Source organism: Marmota monax, unplaced genomic scaffold (assembly GCF_021218885.2).
Source record: "Marmota monax isolate L192 unplaced genomic scaffold, Marmota_monax_Labrador192_F-V1.1 WCK01_AAM20220418_F8-fsc00005, whole genome shotgun sequence".
Taxonomy (NCBI): Eukaryota; Metazoa; Chordata; class Mammalia; order Rodentia; family Sciuridae; genus Marmota; species Marmota monax.
The window spans coordinates 691070-707251 of NW_026692254.1; the positions used below are offsets into that span (position 1 = coordinate 691070).

The 16182-nt window shown below is 35.3% G+C and overlaps 1 protein-coding gene across 5 annotated transcripts in view; it reads left to right on the plus strand.

Moving 5' to 3' along the window:
• The window catches only part of Macrod2 (mono-ADP ribosylhydrolase 2), a 2042921-nt gene that overhangs the window by 683239 nt on the left and 1343500 nt on the right, over positions 1–16182 (plus strand). For all 5 annotated transcript variants that reach the window (XM_046434337.2, XM_046434346.2, XM_046434363.2 and 2 more), the window contains one exon: positions 11436–11552. In XM_046434337.2, coding sequence (XP_046290293.1) covers positions 11436–11552 — 117 coding nt within the window. The remainder of the gene's footprint in view (positions 1–11435; positions 11553–16182) is intronic.

Genomic DNA, 16182 nt, shown 5'->3' on the forward strand with positions numbered 1-16182 from the left:
CATCAGAGATTGAGGCACCCCCAGCTCTTCTTTCTACCACAACACAGTGCAGGCTTCATGCTCATACTCACTGGGTGGCTGCCAAGGTCTTTCCACATGTTTTGGTCTTAAGCATGTGAACATAAAGCACTCCAACCAATACAGGGCTTTATCAGCAGGGAAAGTGAGAATTGATGGTGGATAGGCTACCAACAATCTCTGTCATAAGTGCTATTTTCTTTAGGCAAAGATTTTTTTTAAGGATATGTGGAAGGATATGCACAGGCTAGATCTTAAAATAATTGGTTTACTATACAGTTAGCAACACCTAGACATATCTTTATATTCTGTACAGGATTTTAATTGGCTTCTCATCCTCAAATCTAGCAATGTTCATCAATTTATATTTTTCAAGGAAGTTTTAGGGACTATTTTATATATTTCTGAGAAATATTATTTTTTCCTCATTTGGCAATTCAAGTCCAATAAAAGAAGCACAAATCACTGTTTCTTGGGTATCTATACATTATTTAGGTCTTAGATTTTAGGGGAAAAAGATATCACCTGTTTTCTAAAGACCAGTTCCTGAGCATATGGACCAGATAAAGGAGGCTAGCTCTATGATCTATAACTGAAAAGTGCTCTAGGTTCCTCAGCTAGGAAATGTATAAATGTTTATTCCATTACATTTATCATCTTCTCCTGGGATCAGAGCCCAAATCTACTCTTCAAATTGACCAGTGGGATCAAGAGATTCGTAGAAATAATTTTTGAAGTTAGCCCAAGGCAGTCTCAAATAGCTAAACCAAATTCCTCACATCTGTGAAGTTTCAAGATGTAGATCTCCTTGTCATTGTATTGTATTTTCTCACCAATATTTCTTCTCCTCCCTAAAGGGAACACTGATGCTATTCAGTACCTAACACATAAATCTTTCATGAGGCTATAGGTGACCTGTAAGGGAATCAACTTTTCACCTGATTATTTCAGCTGTATTGTTTTTCTTCCCCCAAGACTTTAGGACAGTTATTTAAAGTTATTCCCTGTGTCTTTACTTGAAGGTGGATTACTGCTTTGTATCTTCTGATGATGAGGAGGAGGAGTAGGAGAAGGAGGAAGGGAGGAGGAGGAGGAGGAGGAGGAGGAGGAGGAGGAGGAGGATATTGATGCAGGATATATCTCTGCACCAAACCACCTTCAAAGTTAGTGGTTTAAAACAGTTATTTAACTCACCATACTATGAGTTCATCATTGAGCTAAGCAATTCTTTTCCACTTAGCTGGACTCACTCAAGTGTCTGGTCCCTTGCCAGGAAGACTGAATGCAGGATGGTCCCAGCTGGGGTAGCTTATCTCTCCTGCACACAGTCTCTTGTCCTTCAGCAGGCTGGCTTGGGTTGTTCACATGGGAGCTGAGCAGGGCTCCAAGAGGGTAAGCAGAAGCATAAAAAGCCTCCTGAGGCTTAGACATAGAACTGGCGCACAGTCATTTCTGCTTTATTCTCTTGGCCAAATAAGTTACAAAATCATGCCAGTTTCAAGAGGTGAGGAAGAAGATTCCATCTCTCTGTGAGAGAGATCATATTGCTAAAAGCACAGATACAAAAAGAGAAATAATTGCTGTGATTTTTACAAAAGATCTATCATTTAAGATTCTTTGAGCATTTATTCAGGCACTATAGAAACTATACAACTGCTATCTAATTCAGTTCTCATAAGGACCCCACGCAGAAAGTATTAATATTATATACATTATATAGGTGCAGAAACTGGCAGTGTCATTTGAGAGTTCTTTTAATATCCAAGACTCTTAAAATTCAAATTTTTTGAATGTACAGATATATTTGAGTATGCACTTATACATATGTATATGCATTGTATGCTTAAAATTATCTTTTAAATTATCTGTTTAGTTAAAATTGTAAACATCAATAAACATTTGAATATATTTTTCCCACATAGGAATGTGTCCTTGAGTGTCTTTACTTTGGAGACCATGCACCAAGGACCTCCTTATGCCCAAGGCATTTCATGATTACTATATATAACTTTGAGTGAAACAGTGTTTCTTCAAAATCTTACTTTCTCCTAGCATTTAGTTCTAGTTCCAGTTAATATTGCCTGCTACAAATGCAAACTGTTAAGGGCAGAGACTTGTTAGATATTTGATTAGAACTTGTGAAGGAATATGAGAATATGATTCTAATTAAATTTAAAGGTGTTCTTCTCTTTTGTAAGAGTCAGGACCCATAGTTTCATGTGTCTATTCAAATCACTGACTAAAAGCTCCAAATGCTCACCTCTTTCTGGAATTTTGTCAAGAAATAAAAATGTGGAGGAGTGATTTTCAAAGTTCTCAAATAGTGGTGTGCATCTACATTATCTGCAGAAATGATTTCAGGCAAATTCTGGTGGTCCAGTGCTGGAGAGAATGAATTTATGTATTTTGGCTTGGGTCTAGGAATCTGCATTTCTATCCGGTTCCCCAAGTGCCTCTCCAGTAGTGAAACAAGAATGTGCATTGACTGCACTTAAGGGACACATCTGTTTCATATGCCATTTAACAAGTAAATGACCTCAGCAAGTCACCTATTTTGATACTTAGTTTCTTCAGCTAAAAGTGGTAAAGCCCAATACCATCTTAAAAGATTGTTTAGAGAATTAAATATGTGGTAATTTTATCAAAGAACTTTATAAAATATAACAGTTATACGTGACATGCCTACAGACTTGTTGATCTATGCAAAGATATATTTTCCATCCAAAGGTATTCTATATTCTGTAGATTAACTTTTCTTTTTACATTTTTATTGGTGCATCATAATTATACATAATAGTGGGATTTGTTGTTACATATTCATACATGCACACAAGAAAACAATATAATTTGGTATATTACTTTTAATTTCAGGGAAAACATAGTTCTGAGCCTTCCTGTCTTATTTAATTGGCTCTCAAGGAAGAGACTATTGTTTATACTTCTTTGTATATAGGAGAAAATGGAGATTAAGAACATAGACTTTAAGTTCAGGAAATAGGGACTCTGATCCTGGTTCCTATACGATCTTGCACTAAATATTTAACTTCCACTTTGTTTGTTGAGTAGTGATCCTAAAGGGTCCTACCTTTCAAACATTTATGATGAATAAAAAGGGAGCATGGCCAACATATATTATATACTTGATACATACCAGACCCCTTTAAAGTTCTTGTCAATTTACTCAAAAGATCCTATGATGTTGAATGGAGGTCCTATGTGGATCCCTATTTTATAGATAAAAAGAATCCAGGCATAGCAATTAAATGGCACTAGGATACAATTCTCTGATATCTGATTTCAAACCATCCACTTTTCACATTGTAACATTACTTCTTATTACTTCTTATAAGGTGAAACCTTATAGTCACCTGCATACCAGAAGGCACATAGTGAATCCTCAAAAGATGTAGCATTGTTATTACTATAGGTATTATTGAATTTCCTTGTAGTTTCTTGCAGAATGTTTTGTGCAAGATAGTTGTTTAATAAATTTATGTTGATTTGATTTCAAAAGAACCCTGTTGTATTCTCTTGGGCTTCTAAGATGTATATTTAGTGAGAGAAGTCTCATATTTTGAGGCACTTGCCTGTCATGTGTAAGACACTGGGTTCAATCCTCAGGATCACATAAATAAAATAAAATAGATTCAGTTACTGTCTTTTATTTACAAAAGAAGATTAAATGACTATGTGTAAATCTAAGAACTCCAAAATTTCCCTTTTAAAAAACTGTTTAGAAAATTGTATTGTAAGATAAGGAAGAGACCTTACAGGGCCAATTTCAAAAATAACTGGATTTCATTATATGGCTCTTTTAGTATTTCTCAAAACAAACCCATATTTTGAACTCTGTGTTTGTTTTGTTTTGAGGTTCTTTATTTATTTATTTATTTATTTATTTATTTATTTATTTGCTGGCTCTTGCATTCACTGTCCCGCAGTATATGATGAGTTCCTATTCAATTATTTTATGATTTGTTTTTTTCTCTTCTGTTCTCAGAATTAACTTGTTCATTTGTTTATAAAATGGATAACTTTATACCTTATGAATGCCAGAGAGGCAGACTGGATTTCATGAGTAAAATACATATTAGATTTTTAAAATATTGAAATGGCTGCATTTCCCATTTCTTTTTTCTTTATTTTTGTGGTTTAAATATTGGGAGAAGACTGTCCTATAATAAAATTCTCAAACTCTGTGATCCAAGGCAATATTGAAAAAAATGAAAAACAATTCCCCCAAGCACACTTGAAACCTACCTTTCTACTCTGCCCTCAGACAGTGCAATTCATTATGCTATAGGCTAGGAAACCTAACTAATAGGCCCTTATTAATAGGATAAAGTCCTCTGAATTTAGCCTTTGCCAGATAATTGGAGGATGATATCTTGGAGTCAAGGCTCTTGCCTCAGTTAACCATCTGCTTGCAAGCACTTAGGCAGTGTTATCAGATGTTAAATGGCAGGTATGTCAGGTCAGCAACAAGCCTGGTCTTTAGAAGGTGCTACGGCTAGACTCCCCTTAGCCCTGATGAAGAGCAGTCCTGTAAGTGACCTCAGTATTCACTCCAGCGCTAACTCACCAAACCACACGTAGTTTCTAGACAGTCTTCAGCCTTTATCTTCTATTAGTCTGGTTTCAATCACAACTATTTGAATACATAGGAGAGGTCAGCTTTGGATGTTCACCGAGTTTTCCAATTCTAGCTTGATTAAAGACTTAAGGCAAAACTAGAGGAGTGAGCTTAGATAGATAATATGTTCATTCCAGTAAGAAAATCTGAATATGTTGCATAAAAGTTTAAAAAATAGCAGCGATCAAACTGAATGAAAATTACCATTTGTCATTTACAACATGAGTGACTATACTGGTCAAGACAAACTGCTGTCAGAAGCATCCCATAATCTCAGAGGCTTTACATGATTGAAAGTTTATCTATCATTTGGTTCAGCTTGGGGTGTGGAGGTGGAGTCAGTTAGGAACTAAGGAACTCTCCATCTAGCTGCTGTACCATCTTCTGGGGTGCTGGTGTCCTGTAATGGAGCCTCTACATCCAGCCCACAGACAATGGCAGGTCGCATGCAAGGGAGTTGTGGGCAGGATTTTTAAGGACTGGACACAGAAGTAGTTCTATCACTTTTACTTACACTCTTTACACAGGACTCAATCTCATGATACCCTCCTGTCAAATCACTGCAGCAACAGCACAATAAGGGTGACTGGGAAGCGGCATGCCCAGGAAGACAATAAAGTGGGCTTTTGGTGAACACACTGCAGTCTAGCTACAGCAATCTTGAAAAACTCAATATATAGTTCTATTTACATATGAGCTTAGTTGTCTTTTTTCCTATAAGATCTGCTTCTTGAATCAGGTAAGAATTACAGATGGTCCTATTGCTCTCTGGAAAATGTGCCATGGTGAAGTATCTAACATGTTGCTAAGCTTCCGCCTGGCTGTCTTCTTAGCCTGACCCTTAGTGAAACCTAAAGAGGTTTTCTATTGAGCTATATCAGACTGTAGAGAAGAAGTGGGTAGGAGTCGGGGGATGTAGCTCAGTGGTTCAGTGGTAGAACACTTGCTTAGTGTGAATGAAGCCCTGAGTTCAATCCCCAGGACAAAAAAAAAAAAAAAAGACAAGAGAAGAAGTGGGTGAATTTTCAGATTCCATGTATCTTTTGTCATAGCATCTTGTCACCAGATTTGTGATTATAACAATGGGGTGCATATACCACTTTACTTTTTGATTAACCTGACAGTTTCTCAGTGTTGTTAAAAAAAGAAGAAAAAGAAACTAGGGCCTGGGGATGTGGCTGATTGTTAGAGCACTTGCCTGTCATGTGTAAGACACTGGGTTCAATCCTCAGGATCACATAAATAAAATAAAATAAAAGCATTGTGTCCATCTACAACTAAAACATTTGAAAGAAATTATACTTCTTGTTCTCCCAAATTTAGTTCCACTGTATTAAACAACTAGAAAGTCAGTTATTAAGATACTAGGGACACATAAGGGAATAATTCACTTTCTGTTCCCTCAAGGAAGAGTTAGGCTGAGGGAGTAGATAGATCTTGTACACATAAGCATTTTACTGCTTGTGTCATAGGTATAAAACAATTTATAAGCAAGAGAAGAAGGGTACACACCTGAATATTATGATAATAAAAGATATTATTTTGTTAAAGGTTGTAGCAGATAGTTTTTTAAAGAAGAAAACATATGAACTAGAAGTTGGAAAATGAGAAAGACCTTATTAAGTAGAAAAGACAAGGGAGAGGGTAACTAGATACCCCAGGTAGAAGTAGAGGGTATTTGGTAAAAATGCCATGGTGTACAGTTAGGGACTTGTGAGGTCTTGGGAAAAGGAAGAAGAGTGGGATGATATGAAGTTAGAAGTGTAAGTTGGATTGAAATTTGTGAAAAGTCTAAAATACCGCAATTTGGAATTAAGAATTTTATAATGAGACATATGGGGAATAGTAAGCACTAACTGAGTATGGAAGTAAAGATGATTGGATTTGCATTTCTGAAAAGTAAGTTGAGAAACAGAAATGGCAGTAAAAAATTTTAAACTCCCTTGTTGAGTTTGTACACGTAGGACTATTCTCTTTTTATCTTTTGAAGATAAGACTTTTAAGCACAAGAACTGATACAATTGATATTGCCATCACATTCTATCTCACATGCTTCCCCCCAACCCCAAGTCACAAATATAGCTCTGAAATGACATAAGATTATGTTCAAACTTGTCAAAGATATAGTACATAGTCTCAGCTTCAGGTAGTGGCAGAGAAGTTGTACCAAAATAACCTTCCTTTCAATAGTAATTATAAATTATTAACAAAATATAAGCAACAACAAAACTGCTTATTGGCAGTATGGAGCAACTAAGAGCAGGATGACACTAAAGATGATTCAGCCTTTGAGAGAAGGAAACCACACTGTCTGAGAACTACACTGAAGAAAGCACATGGCTTTGACCTTGAGGAACCTCCCTACTCCATGTGGCAAGGGACTAATAGAACTCACAAAGAAAAGGACAGTTTTATTGGCATGAGGAATCATAGGACTGACTTGATATTGTCAGAGTGACTAGAAATTTATGAGTACCCCAGAAAGCAGATCCATAGAAAGTGGAGCCCCCAAATCAACAAATAAACACCTCTTTTATTCTTATCTGAGCCTTGAACAATGCAGGTGCAGGAAGAGACTCTAGAAAACCAAGGAATAAAATCTAGAAAGCTGAGAGAATGGAGCAGAAAATCCAGCAACTTCCTATTTACAGCAAATATATAGAGTTTGAAATTTTAGGTCCCCACCCCACACCTGTCCCCAAGTAAGAAAGACTTGGCTTTCACCTTGTATTTTCTATTGAAACTCGAGAAGGACAAAACCTCCATTTTATCTGATAGTAATTTATCTGCCTGCTAGAACAAACTTCAACAATGTGTGAAAGAAGATAATAGAATCTAAATAGTCTACAATATATTATTCACAGTTTACAATATGCCATCAGCAACTACTAGACATACAAAGAAACAAGAAAATGTGACCACAGACAGTGAAAAAATGAGTCAATATAAACAGACCCATAGCTGGCCTGGATATTAGAAATGACAGATATGTACTATAGAATCACCATGTGAAATCTATTAGAAAAAGTACATGAAAAGATAAATGCAATTGATAAGAAGATGGGAAATTTCAGAAGTGATACAAACATGGTAAGAAAAAAATCAAATGGAAATTTCAAGAACTGAAAAATAATCTGAAGTTAAGAATAAAAATTTGGTGGAATTAATGGCTGATTTAACACAGCTCAGAAATAAAAACACAAGTAAAGAAAATTAGTAAAAGACATGAACAAGGGCTGGAGTTGTAGGTCATTGGTAGAGTGCTTGCCTCGCATATGTGAGGCATTGGGTTCAATCTCAGCACCACATGTTAATAAGTAAATAAAATAAAGGTCCATCAACAACTAAAAAATATTTTTTAAAAAACCATGAACAGACCCTTTTAAAAAGAAAGGGATGAACGACTAATAAGTATTTGTCAAGATATTTGACATCATTAGTCATCAAAGAAATATAAAATGAATGCTCTTTATAGCCATCAGAATAGCTAAAAGTAAAAAAAATATATAACAGCATCAAAGGAATGCTAAAATATGAACTATACATTGCTGGGGTATGTATAACTGTCTAATCACTTTGGAAAACCATATGTCTGTTCTTTATAAAGGAAAATACATAACAACCTAAACAGAAGTTTCATATTTGTCCAGGGAAATGGATTTGTACAGTATGCAGATGTATTCATAATAACTAAAACCTATAAATAATTCTATGTCCATTCACAGATAAAGAAATTCTGGTGATTTGAAATATTACTCAGTGGAATATTACTGAGCAATAAAAAAGTCACAAAGTTCTAATATTTTTAACACATATGGATTTCAAAAATATGCTGAGTGAAAGACACCAGAACCTCAATCTGAAGTTTGAAGTTGCATAACTACTAAAATGTAGTTGTGGTCATCAAAACCAAACAAAGGCCTCCCTGGGATTGGTGATATGGGAATTTGGATGGAAAGGGCACAGGATTATCTTTGGAGCAGTTGGAAACATTTTGTATCTTTACTGTCATCATGATTAGTTGGTTGTTGCTAAAATATATAAGAACTGCACACTTAATATCTGTGCCTCTGATTGCATGTATGTTATAAATCAGAATAAATGTAATACTTCAATATTGTCACACCCAGGGATTCAGGTAAGGCTGCCTAGATTCAAGACTGGAGCAGGGAATTATAATGGTTAAAGGATGGTTGCTGCATCAGACAAATCTGGGGTTTTCAATCACGTTGCCAATTCCTTGTGAATGTAAGCAAGTTACTAACCTCTTCCCAAGTTCTCATAAAATGGATATGATAAAATTAGAATCTGCCTTATAAGGTTGTCTTTGGTATTGTGCCTGGCACATAGATACATTCAATACATTTAAGCTGTAGTCATTATTATTAAATAGCTCTTCAGCTGGACTTTCAGTACCCTAATACAGTCAGGAATACTGGTATGACCATGAAGATTTTAAGAATTAGATATCTGCAAACTGCATTAGGCTGCAATCTAAATAGGGCAGACAATATTTGACAGCATATGATTAAGTACACTGGTGAATCCTATCTTAGTTATCCATTTCAAACTAAGTTAATAATTATCTCTTTGCCAAGAAAAACTGTTCACTTTAAAATTCTTTTCTTGAAGCTCTTGTTCTTAAAAAAAATTCAAACATAGAGCAATTAGAACATAATTTTTTCCTACCTAATAGCTTTGCCCTTTGTTTCCCATCTCATAACAATCACAAAATCAAGTGTGTAAAACTCCCCACTACATACATAAGTGCATGTACATGTGTACAGGTGTATTCATATAATTTTAAATAAAATTGTGGCCGTAGTATACATACTTTTCTGAATCTAGAATTTTCACTTAGAAATCTTTTCACATTTAGGATTCTGTTTGTTCAAAAGTTGATCTATTTTTAAAAATTGATGCATCATAGTCTATGGCATGGATGGACTTTTTCTTTTTTTAACAAACTCCCTATTGATGAACATCTGAGTAGTTTCAAGTTTTCACAATTATAGAGATGCATACCTTTTGCACTTGTGCTAATAATGTCATATATTACATTTAGAAAAGTATAATTGCTAATTGAAAGAGTTTGAGCAAAAAGTTTTGACCTTTTCTTGTACGAGAAAAACTATTTTGAGTGTATGTGTGCAAGAATAGTGAAAGAATGACTATGAGAATGTTGAAGCATTCTCTGAGTAGTGGAGTAAATGATGATTTTCGTATTTTTTGCTTATTCTATTTCTCATTTTTTAAAAAGGAAGAGTTGCTTTAAAATTTTAACAAAATTTTACATTAGGGTATTTATGATAGCTACAGTCAATTCAGTGCATAATACTGTATTAGACATGCTGAATACCTCCCATGCAGAACATTCTTCAAATTCCATGCAAAACTACTTGAGGTACTACCTTTATTGACACTGAGGAAACTGGAGCTTGGAGCACACATGGCTGGTATAGACTCTGGATTTCAACCTCAGTTCTGTGAAACACTGCAGTCCAGAGTAATCTTGAGTGAATTCATTTTGATGAGAAGGTTTTTGCCTTCCTTCTCAACCTTAATAGATATGTAAGTGATGATATAGACACTCATTGAGCTAAAAATGTTGCTTCCATGGTTGTCAGAAGCCAGCATGGACATTAGATAAGTTGTACTTTTCCCAGTGACAGTATCTTCAATATCCAGCTTCCTCTAGAAATAAATAAAATTAAGAGCAATGATAACTTCATAGTGTTATAGACTGTGGAGAGAGGCGAGTTCCTGAGACCTCTGAAAATCTAGTCTGTTTTTGCATTTCAGATTATTATTCTTCCCTCTTTCTCTTTCCCTTGGTTTGCAATCTCATATTTCCTTTCTGTCCACAGGGCCTATTTAGCAATGACTGAATGCCGAAATTCTCAATTTCCTAGTTTATGTACCTATGGATTTTTAGCCCTCCACCTGTGCACTTACCCCAATTCAGTCACAGAAGTTGCTAATTTCGAGTGAGATCAGATTTGTATTTTCAAAAGTTGTTCTCACTATAAAGGATTCATGCAAAGGGGCCCAAATGAGAAGCCTGAGGCTAGTCAAGAGTAGACTGCTGCTTAATTAGCAGAGTAACAAGAGTTGCAGCCATTCTGTTTCACTTCGTGCCATAGGAGCAAGGAGTGGGTCTTCTTTGTGTTTATTAAGAGGTAATCTAGCCTCGCATCTTCCAACAAGTCAGGTACCCTGGAGAAATGCAATCCTGTTGGCATCCTGCTTTTGTGATGAGAAGTTGAGCAGAGGTTTCATTTTTATTTGGATAACTTTGATTTTTACCCTCTTATTCTTAAGGAGAGTACAAGTGTTTCAGTCTGGCTTCCTTTTTTCTTGACTTCTAAAACTTGTGATATCTTGGAGTCAATACTTAAGAGCTCAGGAGAGACAGTTGTTAGCATTTTTTCCCAACCATGTTTTCAGTAACATTGAGTTTATGACATGAAATTAGATGTGGCGGGCATATTTGTAAGAGTGAAATTGGAAAATACAACATATCAGGTTATATCCCACCCTCAAGAGAACTTAAAATTTACCAGCACACTGCCTCTATCACTCCTCTAGTTTTGCTCACCATGTAAACCAAATCCACAAAGAGCAAGAGAGAGAACATAGTGTTTTAATGTACCATGAGTTTTCTTCCATAGGGCTATGGGTCTCCAAGAGGAGAAAAATTGAGTTCCCTCTCTCTTCCTATCTCATGTTTTACATTTGTTTCCCAAAGATCAAATATAGGCTAACTTTCTTCTTTCTCCTCTAGTGGATGGCTGCATTCATAGAGCAGCTGGCCCCTGTTTGCTTGCTGAATGTCGTAACCTGAATGGCTGTGAGACTGGACATGCAAAAATCACATGTGGCTATGACCTGCCTGCAAAATGTAAGTCCAGCTTTCTTGAATACTTTTTAAAACCAGATGAGAAGTCATACCTTGTCTTATTCCCCAAGTGCATAATTGGGAAAAGAAATGATAGTAGTGGTATTTAATTAAATGTGCTTGTAGTCAGAGTTTTTGTGTGCCTGTATTTATGGTATTTAATTGCGGGTGATTCTTTTGGTGGTTGTTGTTGTTGTTTGGGTCTTTAACAGAATGTCTCTGAAATAGGGAAATAAAATATGAGCAAAATATACATTATAGTATTTAAGTGCCACAAGTGACAGCTTCTGGAAATGATGCCAATTTCTTATTCCTTGTTCAGGCTTCTTGATTGTGAATGTGTTTAGAGCAAAGGAGATCAAAGTGATGCATTGTGTTTTCAGCTGCCATGTAAAGGCTGATTGGCAATTACAGCCAAGGCATCTGTCACACTTTGCTTTCAGGAAAAGCCAGTGGAATGTGGTTGTCAGTGTGAGAATATATTTGCTCCTTGAATGTGGAATGGTCAAAATTTACATTATATTTGAATTGAGAAAAGTATTGCATTTAATTGACCTTGTTGCTCAGCCAACTCCAGTGGGGTGGTGTAGAATAAAAATACTAAGAGAGAAAATGGTTAAAAGCGCGGCTTTTTAAAATCACATAATCTTTAGGGCCAAGGCAGGGAGTTTCATTGCACTGTTAGGGTGTGCATTGACCCGGAAACTGAGACACCAGTTTATTGATTATCCCATTCACCTGCTTCTTATGATATTTCCCAGATCTGTGACTACATTTATGAAAACAAGAAGCTGATTGTGTGTGTATGTTTTTAGCAGTGGAGAAAATATGATTAAAAATTATAACACAATTTATCGGATAATATTTGGACTCTGTATAGACAGATTGTGCAAGAATGAATTTCCCATGGATATGTGTGAATGGAGAGATAGTGTGTGTAGTGTAATTCTAAAGGTTACTTTAAAATTATGTTTAAACTTGAGGATTTATATTAAAGAATAATGTATTAAAATTCCATTTTTCTTTGTAAATATTATAATACTATGTTTTATGTTGCTCACTTTGGATTGCTAGTAAAAATATATCAACTGAATATTGTGTAATTTTTTCTTCCAACTTATCATTTCTAGTGTTCTTAATCTTGTGTTGAAAGAGTCAAATCATGTGACAAATGGCCCCTCACACCTCTAGAATATATATTTATATCAAATGAAACCCTGTTTACGGAGGTAATCAGAGCATTCCAGTAGTTCTCCCTCTGAGTCAGTTCATGATCTGAGTATTAAGGTGATTTTCCCTTCTAGGATTATATAGTCTCATGTTTACAAATGCTCTTTTTCCTTCCTAATGTCATGCCTCCTTTGTGATATAGCTGAACTAGTGTTCTGAGAACAGGCAGATTGTTGACTATTTTCAGACTCATGTCTGCCCTTAAACCAAGCATTAAGCTGGGTCTCCAATTGATTCAATTCTTTCTTAGGTATTAAAGTACAAGTCAGAAATCTCCAACTCTGAATTTTCTATAGTCGGATGATAGCTCTAGCTTATGGGTTGCAAATGTGATCATTTTTAATGGGCTTGCTGCTATTTGCTATCTCTGAATAAGTTATTCTGCTTCCTTTGAATGTCAATCATCTTATTTCAGAGTTATTGAAGACTTACACAGTACCAGGCACTGAAGTATGAAGATCAATAACCTAATACCTGTTTATACTATAATCATATCTTGTAGCTAAGAGTCCTATCTTTGAGCTAAGGTGTTTCTTTCATGGGCATCCTGGGACAAATGTGTATTTGTTGGACACAGACTCTAAATATGGGTAGTCCCAGGACTTGGTATAAAATTCACATGAGCTTAGATACTGAGAGCCTGATATATTCTCAAATCACTACATGAAGTTCACAAGGCATGTTTTGTTAAAAAAAAAAAAATCCTACAGAATAGAAGCTAATAGACTAGCATGGCAGTGCCACCTCATAAAAATCACAAACAGACTCTTTATGACAACATATTGGTATTTCTGTATATTTAAAAATATTAATGATATAGGATAATGGAAAGAATATGAAAATGATTAATAATACCTTACACTCATATGTCACTTTAAAATATTTCCCAGTACTTTCACAAGCCCTTATATTTTAAATTATGTTTTATAAACACTGTGTGTTCATTTTCCTGTTTCCTATTCCTGAGAGATGTTTTTCTTGCTCATCAATTTGGTTCATCCATTTCAGAGTCATTAACAATCCACAGATGTGCTTTTGTAGTGAGAGAATGAAAAGGAAGCTCATTACATACTGTTTGGGTCATTTTTCCCCTCCATGTTTAATAATTCTATGACAGTTTGACAGTGGAGACTAGTTCCTATCTGTCCTCTGAGACGATGGGTTTGCCATTACAGGGATACTAAAGTCAGTCATCCAACTACAAATGACGATATCTTCATGTGTCAGCAATTTGTTTGAAAAATGCTATTATCTGGGGTACAGGCAAACTTGGGCATTTTGGACTGGTCTTTGCTTTTTTTAAATGCTTGCTAAATTAGTTTATTCACAAATGATTGTATTTGAATTCATTATATGTGTAGCCTGTGTTCTGAGACTCATCATGATTGATGGAATGATAAGCCCCACGTACTCAGTTTCTTCTTCAATGCCTGGATATTTTAAGTGATTTCTTTCAATGCCAAAATATCCAAACATTTTTCCCAAAAGGAATCTTGAGCATCAAGAATAGTGGGTAATGTTTTATTGAAAACTATTGCTAAACTAACTTAGGAAGTGGACGAAAGACTATTTATATAACTAATTCTTGGGATCTACAAGATTAGACAATTTTTAGTAAAATTTCCATTTCTATAGTTGTTTAGAAGCTTGTACACATGTGGGATATTTTTTTCTATTAATGCTATCACCATTCTGTCAGAATAATGATCAGCTTCATGCCAGCAAGTTTTCTCCCTCTTGGTCATAGTGCTAGTGTCAATGACTAGCATAGTGTCTCCTAAACTTGTGCCAAAGAATCAAATGAAAGAACTGTTTTAGAATCTTTTTACTGGGAAAATGGATTTTTTAAAGCTGCTTATTTCAAATACTTTCCATCCTGCAGAATATTCTGCACAGTTCTGGTAGGGTTAACATACCTAAATCCAGAGTCCTTAGACTTGTCTGCAAAGCTCAACTTGATGTGACCTTTTCTTTTCTGACATCATCCCCTTCTGTGCTTGCCTTGCTCACCAGGCTTCTCTGCAGATCCTACATGTCTTGACAGTGGTGTTCCCTCTGCTTGGAATGCTGTTCTTCAAGATACCTACATGGCTTGCTCCATTTACTCCTCAAATCCTTGTTTAAATGTAACCTCAGGTGTCACTTTAACCTATTCATAATTATTTCTCTGCCTTATTTTTTAATTCCTTATTTGTAGCATGTAACCTTCAACTATATTATTATTTCATTATCTATTTCTCTCTACCAGAATAAGGGCAAAGACTTTAAGGGTTCATCTTTTCCCCTTGTTTCTATACCCATATAGTTTATTAAAATATCTAACATATAACAGAGGCTTCAAAGATATTTGTTGAATGAAGAAATGATAAATAACTAAAACCTTTCAAAATCCTCCATTGGATTTTTCCTTAAACATAGACTTATTAGCCTGATTATCTGTGGGCTTCCATGATTTACTGGCATATTTGAACTACTTTGTATGATATGAATTGCTCACAGTGGTATCTCTGTGCATGGTATCTGTATTCGAGGCTATCTTTGATCCTTTTCACCTATCTCCCAGACTTAGTTCAGATATCACTGCTGCTGTGAAACAAGTCTTCTCTTATCACTTCAGCTAAAAGTGACTTCCTTTTTTCTTCAAACTCCAGAATACTGCATGCTTACATGCTGAGAATATTCTTCACCTGCTACTTTTTATGTACAAACTTTCTGCCTTTCTAATATATTCCTTTGTATATGATTGGTGCTAGAGAATTAAATATCAAATTAATTGTTAAAAGTGGCAAACTGGCTGATAAGTGGTAAGTAGATTCTAAAAGAAAAGTTATACTACTATTCCTAAGAAATAGTGAAATTGGTGTCAACTATCTATCTACAACCCTTTTTAGTCATATTTTTACATATATCCAGTTCCAGAGTCTCCTGTGAAATTTACTCTTAACAGAGTTTCTCCCAAGGAAAAAAAATATCATACCTACTTTATTGGATGATTTTCAGCATAGCTCACATGTCTATTCCATTCATTGGAATGCTCCACTTTCAGGCTTTAGGGCTAAATAATCATCACAGGCAAGTGGGAAAATATTAAATCTGTGTATATTAAATGGTAGAATCTGTTTCTTTTATTCCATTTAATCTTGCAAAGGCATTCAAGAATAATATTAGCATCCAACTCAGTTTTTTTTTATTAGTCATTTGAAGGGAAACTCTAGGATGAGAGACTATAGCATAATGTTTATGAGTAGTATGAATCAGATCCCTTATTCTATTCCCAGGTGCAATAATAATCAGATGATAGTAGTTTAAAAGATACTATTGATAATAATTAGTACTTCTCTTGTGCCCTTCATCAAGAAATCATGGCACTTTGAAACACTAGCTCATCAGTCCTTTTGAAATT